This window comes from Polypterus senegalus, chromosome 10 (assembly GCF_016835505.1).
Source record: "Polypterus senegalus isolate Bchr_013 chromosome 10, ASM1683550v1, whole genome shotgun sequence".
Taxonomy (NCBI): Eukaryota; Metazoa; Chordata; class Cladistia; order Polypteriformes; family Polypteridae; genus Polypterus; species Polypterus senegalus.
In genome coordinates, this window is record NC_053163.1 from 42925964 (window position 1) to 42938699 (window position 12736).

Sequence of the window (12736 nt, forward strand, 5' to 3'; positions counted from 1 at the left end):
ATATATATATATATATATATATATATATATATATATATATATATATATATATATATATATATATATACACACACACACACACACATATAAACATATATATACACACACACACACACACACACACACACACACACACACACACACACACACACACATATATATATATATATATATATATATCTCTATATATATATATATTGTGGCATCCAGCCCAGACCGCGAGGGGCAACTGCCCTGGTTATGTTGGGGGCCACGGGTAAAGGGCTTGGAAGCCCAGCCCTGTAGGGACCCGTGGCCACCGCCAGGCGGCGCCCCGGTGCCTGAACAACCCTGGAGCCCAGCACTTCCGCCACACCAGGAAGTGCTGGGGGGAAGAAGACAGGGGACACCGGAGTGCTTCCGGGTGCGCAGCCGCCACTTCCGCCACACTGGGGCATGTCTGCGGAGGAGTGCCGGGAAGCAGCTGGAGCCCATCCGGGGTCCTATTTAGGGCCGCCTCCCTTCAGTCGAGAGCGGAAGTCGGGTGGAAGAGAGACGGAGCTGGAGAGAGGACTGGAGGCGGCCAGGAGAAAGGCGATTTGACTGTGTGCCCTGGACATTGGAGGAACGATGCTGGAGGCACTTGGAAGTGCACTGAAGTAAATATTGTAAATAGTACTGTAAATAAACGTGTGTTGGGTGAACTAATGATGTCCATCTGTCTGTGTCCGGGCCAGCTCCCACAACATATACATACATATGTACATATATATATATATACACTGTAATGGATGGCCGGCCATTCATCCCGGCCAATACCCCCAAGCCGCCAGGTGGAGCCCTCCTTGCAGCGTGGAGGTCCCCAGAAGACCAGCAGGGCATCATGGACATTGGAGTTTTTATGCAAAGCCCTGCTGGATGCCGTGGGGGCCACAGGAGAGAGCTGCAGGGAGGACCGAGGGCTTCTTCGTGCCTTGTGACCCGGAGGTTTGTCACAGGAAGAGCGACGGACTTCCGGGTTGAAGAAAGGGATTATTTACCCTGACCCGGAAGGGAAAAGGACTTGTGGACTATTGGGCAGAAACACTTCCGGGTCAGGGATTATAAAAGGACTATGGGAACTCCCAGACAACGAGCTGAGCTGGGTGGAAGGGTGGCAACGCGTCTGGGAGCTGGAGGATTGGTTTATTGTTTATTATTGTGGTTTATTGTAATTATATGAGTATTGTGGAGGAGAGTGTGCTTTGTGCACTGTGGCGACAAAATAAAGTCAACTTGAGGACTTTTACCTGGTGTCTGGAGTCGTGGACAGGGGTTCAAGGGAGCGAGGGCGCCCCCTATCGTTCACAACACATATACAAATATATACATATATATATACATATATACAGATATATATATACACATATATATATATACAAATCTTTATATATATATTAGGGGTGGGACTCGATTAAAAAAAATTATCTAATTAATTAGAGGCTGTGTAATAATTAATCTTGATTAATCGTATGTAATCACACATGAAAAGTTGCCCCAAATCGCAAATGTTTTTTTTTTAATTTAAAAGAGTTTTAGTGGGCAACAGAATCAAATAATAGACATGGACATGAATATTGTAAACTCAAGCTCTTTTCTTTTCTGAAAAAAAAAATGCTTTTAAACTGCATTTCAATTCAAAACAGAAACAAAAATATCATCCCTGGCTAAAATTGGGCAGACTTAAAAATAAAGTGGTATTTTAAGTACTTTAAGTACATTTTCAGAATGGTATTGTCTTTAAATAATAACAAAAATTTCAACATAAAGTGCAGTTTTTCTTCTTAAAAAAATAAGTCAGAAACATAAAAGGTAATTTGACCAGCTTCACCTTTAAACTCTGAGTAGCCTTAGCCAAAATTATTTTGTACATTAGACTAAAACAGTGTGATTATTGAACATTTTTTAATTAGATGTAATTAGAAATACTAACGGTCACGGAAGTCCAATGATCCCCTGTAAGAGCCACAAAGTCCGCTTTCTGTAATGCATCTAATTTTGCTTGCTTTTCAGTGTGCACAAAACCATGCTTTTACCAAGGCTTCCGTCGGGTAGTCTTTTGAAATGAAATTTGCCTCCGATCAGTCTTAGGAATGTGCTTTGTATCCATTATTCATAAAGCTTCAATTGGTGATCTGTCTTTCTGCGTTAACCACATATTTTTTCATACATCTCAAACCAAGGGGATGCGAGGGTAAAATGAATTGGGAAGCGCGCGTACATACTCAGTGCACCTCCTGTCGGGAATCGAACCTCGGCGCTAGAGGAGAAGTCTCTACCACGGTGTGTGGTTTGTCTATTTGAGAGTATGTAGATTAGGGTATATATATACACATATATATATATACCTGCGCTTCGCAGTGGAGAAGTAGTGTGTTAAAGAAGTTATGAAAAAGAAAAGGGAACATTTTAAAAATAACGTAACATGACTGTCAATATACAGCAATTGTTTTGTGTTATGAGTGTTGCTGTCATTAAGGATTTGATTATCATTATTTGTTTCAATCAGGTTCGTATTTTTACGATGTGTTGTGTTCATGTTATATTCCGTGTTTGTCAATCGTTGTAAAGATAACAGGTTTCATTCATCGATTCGTTTCTTACTGCATCAATAAACAGCTCGTCTTCTTTTTCTGAGACGTGACACACTGCATGCACGGGTTTTTTTTTACACTGTCTTCCTTTAGCGGGACATTCACTTTTTCCACCGTGTGCTTTGTTTCCGCGGTAGCTGCAGTTATGAATATGCTTGTATGTATCACACGCTTCATATTTTTTTGCTGCCTTCTCAATTGTGTAATTCGGTTTTTGTTCAGCACTCTTTGGAACTGTTGCTTTTTGTCTGTGCACTGCGTCATTTCATGTGAGCCGCTCGGTGTACATGCATCGAAGGTTCACAGCCGTGCTGGTGCCATCTCGTGCGATGTCCACGGCTGTATTTAATGTTAGCTAAGACCCGGCACTTAAAAGTTTCTCTCGCAGTTTCGCTGAGTTTGTGCCAAACACCACCCTGACCATCTCATTTTCCTCTGCATAAGCACAGTCCTTCATCCATGAATATTTAGCGGCAGTGTTTCTATTGGATTGCCGCTGACGGACGGCCTTATATGGGCAGGCACTAAATTACGTGGGAGGCGTAACTCCGCCTCCCACGGGCATTGAGCAGAAGTCTATTATAGTATATGGACGAAAAAATAGGTTCCAGTTATGACCATTATGCGTAGAATTTTGAAATGAAACCTACCCAACTTTTGTAAGTAAGCTGTAAGGAATGAGCCTGCCAAATTTCAGCCTTCTACCTACATGGGAAGTTGGAGAATTAGTGAGTGAGTGAGTGAGTGAGTGAGTGAGTGAGTGAGTGCTTTGCCTTTTATTAGTATAGATTACATATAATTTTTTTGGTAAGCTTCCCTCTTGGAGGTCATATGTACCATTGTTCAATGGCTTTGTTTGTTGTTGTAATAACAAAGAAAATATTCCTAATCACATTTTCCGAATGGCATTTAAGAGTTGGAGCAACATCGGCTTGTAGCGTTAAATGCATTCAACTCATGTGGTGTTAAAATTGGAGGCAGTTCAGCAATCCTGAGGTGTTGTATCAGCTGGCATCTTTTGCAGACACAGCCTTCAAGGAAGACTGGCTCCTCCAAAACATCCTCTAAAAAGTCCAACATCCAACAGGGCTTGCACAGCACTGGCCTCATTATTAAAATTTGACTTTTGATTACTAAAACTGTAAATTTTTAAAGTTGTTTTTTAAAAGTAAATGATTTAAATTAAATGGTAAAATTAAAAAAATTGAAAGCAAAAAAAAATTGATTAAAGGATTTCTACAGTTACTTTATCCTTTCTGACCCCTTAAGCTTCTGGCATAAATTATAAGGAAAGATTAAAAGATCTGAGCATTTTCAGTTTAAGGAAACCAAGATTAATAGGAGACATGACTGAAGTGTTTAAAATTATGAAGGGAATTAGTACAGTGGATCAAGAGTGTTATTTTAAAATGAGCTCATCAAGAACACATTTACACAGTTGGAAAATTGTTAATAGTAAATTTTGCACAAATATTAGCCAGTTTTTCTTTACACAGGGAATCATATATGCATGGAATAAGCTACTAAGTAGTGTGGTGGACAGTAGGACTTTAAAACTAGATTTAAAGTTATTTTAGAAGACTTAAGTGGATAGGAATTGCATGTTTTAATGGGCTGAATTGCCAGTTCTTGTCTAGATTGTTCTAATGTTCTAATATACAGTAGATAAGACTAAAAGATATAGATTCCAATGTTCTAATATGGATAAGACTTCAGTGGGCTCCTAATTATGAAGTGTGACAAATTGATTGTCCCAGACCTACAGAGAGAAAACTCATGGCAGACCAAGGACATGTTTGATAGCTTATATCCAATTACTTAGTCAGAAAAATCAGTAAATTTACCAAAAGGAGCTGAAGAAACTTGTTAGACATAGGGTGGACATTTTAGTACTGTTTAGAATATCACCATAGCCACCCTCAACAAATGGGTGAAAATAAGGAAATTTCATCATTTATGACATTTAACATATTACATTTCTTATTTTTGAATGAATCTATTATTATTGTTTCTTTTTTTAAGTAGACAACTTACATCAAAACCAGGTTCACCAGGATTTCCATCTTTTCCAGGTTTTCCCTATGAAGAAAATAAAATGAGAAACATCATTCCAGACTTTTCCAGTTTTTCTAAAAGAATGTGCAGTACAAATAGATAATTTGTGGCATCTTTGGGAAAAAGATATTTTAGTTAGAATTTTACAATAGCCAAGTTTCCATCCAGTTTTTTGCGACGTTTTGTTATCAACAAACAGAATATACGTAAAAAAAAATGTGCGAAATTTGCTGTCTCCATCCAACTGGCTTTTTATCGATAAAATGGTGTGCGTGATGACATCATCCCCTCCAAAACTAACTGTCACATAAGTTTTGTGGTATCGCGAAAAAAAATCTGCCCTTGAGCCGTTTCCATACATAATTTTGTGTATGTCACAAATTATCTACCTTTTGTTTTACACATTACACCCCACCCACTAAACAAAGAAACAAAGAAATGGAGAGATTATTCAAACAGTTTTTTGAAATTTGCCAGCTTACTGTTATTTCAGTTTCACAAATAATTGGAATTGTACATAATATCCGAAGACGACAGCAGAATGAAGCAGTTGCTTGTCTGATAGCCCTAGAGCTCGAAGAAAGTACCCCAGTGCGACGAAACCCACGGGTATGGGAGAGACAACGGAATTAGAACTTCTGGGAGGAGGTGATGGGGAGACACTTCACAGAAAATCTCTACCTGCAATATTTTAGAATGACACAGCCGATGTTTGAGATGTTGTGTGGATTCATCAGTCCTGATGTTGCGCCCATCACAGGTTGTCACCAACCACCGGTTCCAACCCCAAAGTGGATTGCCATTGCCCTTTACAAGCTGGCAACCTGCGCCGAGTATAGAGTAGTTGGAGAAACTTTCGGGGTTAGTAAAACTACCGTCCATCGATGTGTATATGCTGTGTGCACCGCTATTAAAGAAAAATTAATGCGGCGTTATATCAGACTTCCGACTGTAGCAGAGGCCAATGAAATTGCATACCGCAATTCCTTGGTGCATCTTGTGCCACAGATTTATGGTGCGCTGGATGGCATGCATGTGCCTATTCTTCCCCCGACGGAAGGCTACCGCGATTAAATTAATCGCAAAGGGTGGCCATCTATTGTTCTCCAGGTCCTTGTTGATGACAGGTGCATGATACGAGACATTTGCGTTGGCACTCCTGGAAGTGCCCATGATGCAGCTGTGTTTGCAGCATCGGATCTGTACAGGTGAGCCTAACTCTCAACATCCCTTCTCAGTGCGATAACAACTGAATTAGTACTGTAACCTGCTTCCCTTAAGATTTTTAATTAAAACTGAAATTTGAATTAATACAAAATAACGACATTTAACCAAAAAAAATAAAGTTAATATTAATGAGAGAATTTCTCATATATGCTAAAACATCTGCCATTTAATAATAAGAAAAAATGTTTAGATAATGAAACACACGGTTTATTAAATATTTTGACTGGCACAGTAAATTACGTTTGCAGTTTTTGTATTATTTAGACATCCTGAGAGACACCCCCAGGCTACAGTTGATGTGGAGGGGGTTCAGGTATCCCTTTTTAGTAGCAGGAGACCCAGCCTATCCGCTACTGCATTGGCTCATCACGAGAAATCACAAGTCTCTTCATCAGACCATGCAAACCGTTCTGCTGTTCTCGTTTTGATTGCACGTGATGAAAATGTATCATATGACACATTTATTTGCGTTAAAGCCCTTTTTTTCCGACAAAAAGCGTTTCCAATGTAGTTTTTGCGACATCTGAAGTATCGATTTGGAATTTATGTGCTAAAGTTAAACGGAAAAATATTATGTCGACATGTACAACATTTTATTGAGAATTAGCATTTCCATCAGCTAAAATTTGAAGCGCTAAATATTTTTTAGCAAAAACTCCTTGGATGGAAACCTGATTATAATGTATGGCAATCAGCTTTTGATAAAATAAGCTGTTATTATTTTACTAACGTACCAACTTATTTCAACACTTAAGACAGAAACACCCACTCGAGTAGCAGGAATTAAAAAAAAACCAAAAAAAACGTAGCATTAGTGAAGCTATCCCTGGAACTCAGCCCAATGCTCCATTTAAAAGGCAGATATTATTAGCGTCATCGTTTTCCAGCATAATTCCATACAATAAATCACTGTCCAAACGGAAAGACATTGCATGTGTGGTGGCATATTACATTGAAATATATGGTCCCCTTTTATTGTGTGGAGAAGGAAGGGTTTGCTAGGGTGCTGCATGCTATTGATCCAAGATATCTGCTTCCATGCCACAAATATTTTGCAGAGGAGGCGTTGCTGTGTCTGTTAAATAAAAACACGAAACAGAGTAGTGGAGCAGCCAGGAAAAAATAACATTTTGCACTACTACAGCAGACCTGTGGAGTAACTGCACGCTTTAGCTAGCTTTTTCAAGAAGGCAGTGTTTCAGCCATGCACTAAACTGCCAGAAGAAGAAAAAATCAATGCTGAGTTGACAGCCTACCTGAATTCCTCTGATACAGATCCTAAAACAGATCCTCTTCAGTGGTGGAAACTCAACGAAGTAAGCTTCCCACAACTAAGTGATCTTTCCAAAAAGTCCTCTGTATTCCTGCTATGAGTGCCCCATCCTTAGAGAGTATTTAGTACAAGAGGGAATGTGGTTACCTGCCACCAGGCAAGCCTTAATCCTAAAACTATAGACAGGCTTGTCATCCTCTCAAAAAATGTGAAGACTTTTTTTTCAATGGAGATTTTATCAATAAAAATGTGATCACAAACAAAAAGGGTAGGAATTGTGTTGCAGGTTTCTTGTGGGCAATTTTAATAAAAAAATGTAGTTAAAAAAAGACATTTTGTTGAAAGAAATGTGACTAAACTGTGAATCATCTCTAAGTCTGAAAAAAAACAACATTTATTTTTTCCTCATATCGCCCAGCACTAGTTACATATCAAGAGTGTACTTTCTGCTCTCTGTATTGGTGGGCAGAGGATATCAAATCGGATTTGAATGCACTGTTTGATTGTCTAACTGACTTGCATTTCCTCAACTTTAATGCAATTTAAAAAATCAATAAAAAAGTAGCTTTTATTTTGTCAGTATTTCTAATATGAAGAAAGAATTCAAATTAATGGTGATTCCATGTGTCATACACATGAGCATGGCAGCCACCTAAAGGCCTTGACTAAGAGTAATTCCAAGCCAGATCGGGAGGTAGCTGAGTACATTGACTCTTTCTCACATTTTTTTATGGACCGTTCACAGGAAATTCCACCTGGCCATGATGACATCATTCCTGGTTCTGGCCCCTTTGACTTAACTTCCGGGCCCGAGCCTATGGATGAAGACCCTTCTGGTTCCTGCCCCTTTGAGGTTAAAACCGCCACCTTTTCTCCATCCCCTCAGTTCTGTTCTGGACTCCAATCTGTACACATCAGTACAAACCTTTAAACCATTTTGCAACCAAAGAATAATATATGGGTGGCTGCCCCAAACCTTTCTGTGGCTTCTTTGATTTTGTAACACAAAATCATTACAAACTTTACAAACCTTTAGTGATGATGTAAAGAATGACTTGATAAACTTACTCTCTTTCCTGGTTCTCCTGGTTCTCCCTTGTCACCCTTTGGACCTCCAGGGGGACCCTAGAAATAAGAAAGAAAGTGTTATTTAATCATGCTAACATATTACTTACTATGTTACATCATTTATCATTTAACTCAAAATGGCCATACCTTAAAAAATGAATGTACAGAGATTTAAAGCTGAAGCAGACATGACACTAGCTAATTTTCAGTTTTACTACTGGGAAGTAATATTCATGCAAGAAAAATTTTGGAAAATAGTAGAAGTCCACAAAGCTATACCTGCTTGGTAGGGAATGAAAAAGAATTTAGTCTTGCAAGAAGCTATTTATTGTAATTTCACATCTAGAGATCTTTATATTGATAATATATTTACATCTTTTGAACTATTAAGATGCAGAACTTTTTATTCTATATACAAATCAAAAAATTTGTTAAAAGCTACTCAGCTTGTCCTTCACCTGTATACATTTCTTTGGTGATATTGAATCTTGTGCATGAAGACATGAGATTAAAATCAAGGCATTTAGCCCTTGATGATCTTAGGAAACAATGGCTCAATTAAAGTTTAAGAAAATGAATTAATTCAGCCATTTATAAAATACATTATGACTTATTTTACTTATATCAAGTCAAGTCAAGTTTGGGAGCATGCACTGGTATACTGCGTTGCCACACCCACTACACAATGAAACAACCTGGGATCCCGGTTTACAACCCCCCAGGCAGACAAGCGGTCCAGTCCCACCCTCTGGAAATGACCCTCTATCTGCCGCAGCCAGGTGTTACATGGGCGACTCCTTGGCCTGGTCCAGCCACTCGGGTCCCCAACAATAATCACCCTCTGGGAAATGTGCCACATGGCTGTAGTACCGTAACTAATGCTCCCTCACAATGCAAGTAATGTGCCTCATTCGGGGCTCCACGAGCAAGTGCTTATTTGACACAAAGTCAAACCAACAGTACCCAAGGATTTTCCAGAGGGAAACAGTACCAAAGGAGTCCAGTCTTTATCTCAGGTCACTGGATAGCGTCCATGTCTTGCAACCATATAGCAAGACAGGAAGCACCAGGTCTCTAAAGACTTGGACCTTCGTCCTTTTGCATAGATATCGGGAGTGCCACACACCCCTTTCCAGTTACCTCATGAACCAGGACTCTCACAACCCTAGACACTCAGACTCCTTACTCAGTCTCTCGAACACCCCGATCAGAGCCTCCATTGACTCCGCGAAGATCACAGCATTGTCAGCAAAGTCAAGATCCGTGAACCTTTCTTCAGCAACAGATGCCCCACAGCCGCTGCACCCCATGACCTTGCCCAACACCCAGTCCACACAAGCATTGAACAGAGTAGGAGCAAGAACACACCCCTGACGAACCCCAGAATCAACTGGGAAAAAGGCAGAGGTTCTGCCTCCACTCCGCACAGCACTCACAGTACCAGTGTACAGGCTGGCCATGATATCCAACAACCTCGAGGGGATCCCGCGAATCCTCAGGATGTCATACATATATGTATTATATATATTATTTAAGCATATTATATACACTGTATATATATATATATATATATATATATATATATATATATCCTTTTTTAGATTGAATTATACTGTATACCAGTAACGACGCATTGCATGCTAACGTGCAGTGAATACACTTGACTCGAGCATTTATAGTTTTCATACTCTTTCTTTTCACATTTAGCATTCGTTTGCTCAGATGTTGATGCGCTTGCTGCTTCATGAACAGCTCTCCTTTTCTCCACCTTAGCAGCCCACTTCTTCACTTCTTTCCTCAGCATCTTTTTGCACTAAAACTGATTAAGTCACTGCCTGTGTTGCATTTACTTAGTATGTTCTCTTTAATTTTTCACATAAGCTCGCACTTAAATCTTCAATCTGCCTCAACAAAGATTTAAGATATAAAGAGATAGGGGAAGTGACAGCGAAGGTGGTAGGGATGAGAACAGCGCCTGTACGCATGTGCCGCACGGCTGCCCTGCTGGCTGCTGCCGAGAGTTGATTCTACAATAAAATGAAATAAAAATAAAAAGAGGAATAACCTTGGAGGTCAATCATTACCCCGAAAGCAGATGGTAGACGTCACGTAGTATATGTTGTGGCGGATGCCCCTTTGACACTGGATCCGGAAGAGCAGTTATGGGATGCACACTATGTCCCAAGGAACACTTGGGGGCAGCCCCCCTGGATTGAATCGGGGCCACTATTTTGAAACACAGGAGCTCATCCCTGTTGTGCTCCGTATCCACTACCGGGGGAGCTGCACGGCTTCCTGAGCCCGTGTGGGCTGTAACGCAGCCACACCCGGAAGTGCAGCCTTAATTAGGTCAATCATCACATGAAGCACTTCCGGGTGGGCTATAAAAGAAGCTGGCAGAAACCACTCCGGGAGTCGGGAGGAGGAGGACAACACTTGCTAGGAGGAGCGGTGGCGAAGGAAGATTAGCTATTTTTGTTGGTGCTTTGCTTGTGAGTGTTTTGGGGAATGTGTACTGCCTATGGGACACGGGGAAGATGTGCCCCACAGGTGAAGAAAAATAAATCTTTTTGTTTAGTTTTCACATGCCTCCGTTGTCAGTCTGTGTTGGGTCTGCGCTGGTGAAGTGCTTATTCTCACAATGTGTACCAAATATCAGGTCAATAGATCAAACTCTTTGCAAGCTACAGGTGACTTAAAATCCTGGACAGACAAACAAAGAGCCACGGTAGCATATCTATACTAATAAAAGGCAAAGTCCTCACTGACTCACTCACTTACTCACTCACTCACTCACTCACTCACTAATTCTCCAACTTCCCGTGTAGGTAGAAGGCTGAAATTTGGCAGGCTTATTCCTTACAGCTTACTTACAAAAGTTAAGCAGGTTTCATTTCGAAATTCTACACGTAACGGTCATAACGGTCGACAACATCCGCCTTGTTGAACTTTCTTATTTACGGCCCCATCTTCACAAAATTTGGTAGGCGGCTTCCCTGCGCTAACCGAAACCGATGTACGTACTTATTTCGGTGGTATGACGCCACTGTCGGCTGCCATATTAAACTTTCCAACGTCACTAATTCTCCAACTTTCCGTGTAGGTAGAAGGCTGAAATTTGGCATGCTCATTCCTTACAGCTTACTTACAAAAGTTAAGCAGGTTTCATTTTGAAATTCTACACGTAACGGTCATAATGGTTACAACCGGAGGCCCGAACTCACAATGTGGTATACAAAGAGACCCTTAACAAATAATTATTGGGTATATTTTCCCTCAGTTTAATTTTCTTCTTAATAAAAATTTTAAGGCAGTACTTCGCCGCTGCAAAGCGCGGGTATTTTGCTAGTTATACGCGTATATAAAGACTGCAATTGGAACACACATCAGCAAAGGAAAGAACCCCTACTAAATTTGCTTTCAGCTCCAATGCCGCAGTTCTACTTTGATAAAAGAAAACCTAAAAATAGCAATCTACTGTTAAATTATCATTACTGTGGGTTGAGCTTTCTGTATGTATTAATCTACTTCTGAAGGTAATGCATATCTAAGCCATGGATTGAATGCTACCTCATAGACAGAAACCAGCTCACTTGCACAGGGCTAATCTGGTCATTATGCATTTTTTTCAAAGGAGTCCAATGTAAAAGGTGTTTTGCCATTTGTGAATTCCCACAAAAACCCCTATAAGCTAGCTGCCTCCCACCCCGTCACTTTTGAGAGAATGTGCACACAATGTATATTCCGCCTGTAGAAGCAGAGATACATCAAGTATCTCTGACAGATTTAGTAATTCAACCGTATCACATATATACAATAATCGACAACAACTTACTTGTGTGTATGTCAGACATTATCATAAAATAATTGCACTTTAATACACTGGGAATACCTCTGCTCAAAACTGTTTGAAAAGTGTTAGGGCTGGATATTAAACTTCCATGACCACAAAGCTTTTATGTTATACTACCTGTCCGCCGCAGCTCAGCCGTGTAATAGTAAAATAGGACAAGCTTTAAAATCAATAAAAACAATTTAAAAAATGTAACATACATATATTATATATATATATATATATATATATATATATATATATATATTTATATTGAGAATAATTTACATTTATAGCTTTCATGTCTGAGGGCCTCCTAATAAACAATATTTTTGGTTTTACTATCAAATGTGAGAATGTAGCTATCTCTTTGCCAAAAATGTAAAAAGTTGGCAAGGTATCTCTGTGGAAAGTATTTGCACTCCAACATTAAAAGTTACTACTGTATCTGATCTAGTTCACCTCTGACGGGAGAGCGACCACCGCGTGGAGAGAACAGCACATGGCCATGATATATCTGCCAATAGGCATTTACCCTCTGGAACACACTTAGCTGTGCTCTCTATCTCAAAAACGTCAAACTTTACTCTTTAGCAATGTCTAAATCAAGGGTCCCCAACTCTGGTCCTGGAGGGCACCAGTGGCTGCTGGTTTTCATTCTAACCTTTT

At 39.9% G+C, this 12736-nt stretch overlaps 1 protein-coding gene across 1 annotated transcript in view; it reads right to left on the reverse strand.

Annotated features, from left to right (window-relative positions):
• Positions 1-12736, reverse strand: part of col4a5 (collagen, type IV, alpha 5 (Alport syndrome)) — a 481130-nt gene that overhangs the window by 287363 nt on the left and 181031 nt on the right. Inside the window, exons 15-16 of the mRNA XM_039765771.1 lie at positions 8236-8292; positions 4647-4691 (exon numbers count right to left, since the gene is read on the reverse strand). Coding sequence (XP_039621705.1) covers positions 4647-4691; positions 8236-8292 — 102 coding nt within the window. The remainder of the gene's footprint in view (positions 1-4646; positions 4692-8235; positions 8293-12736) is intronic.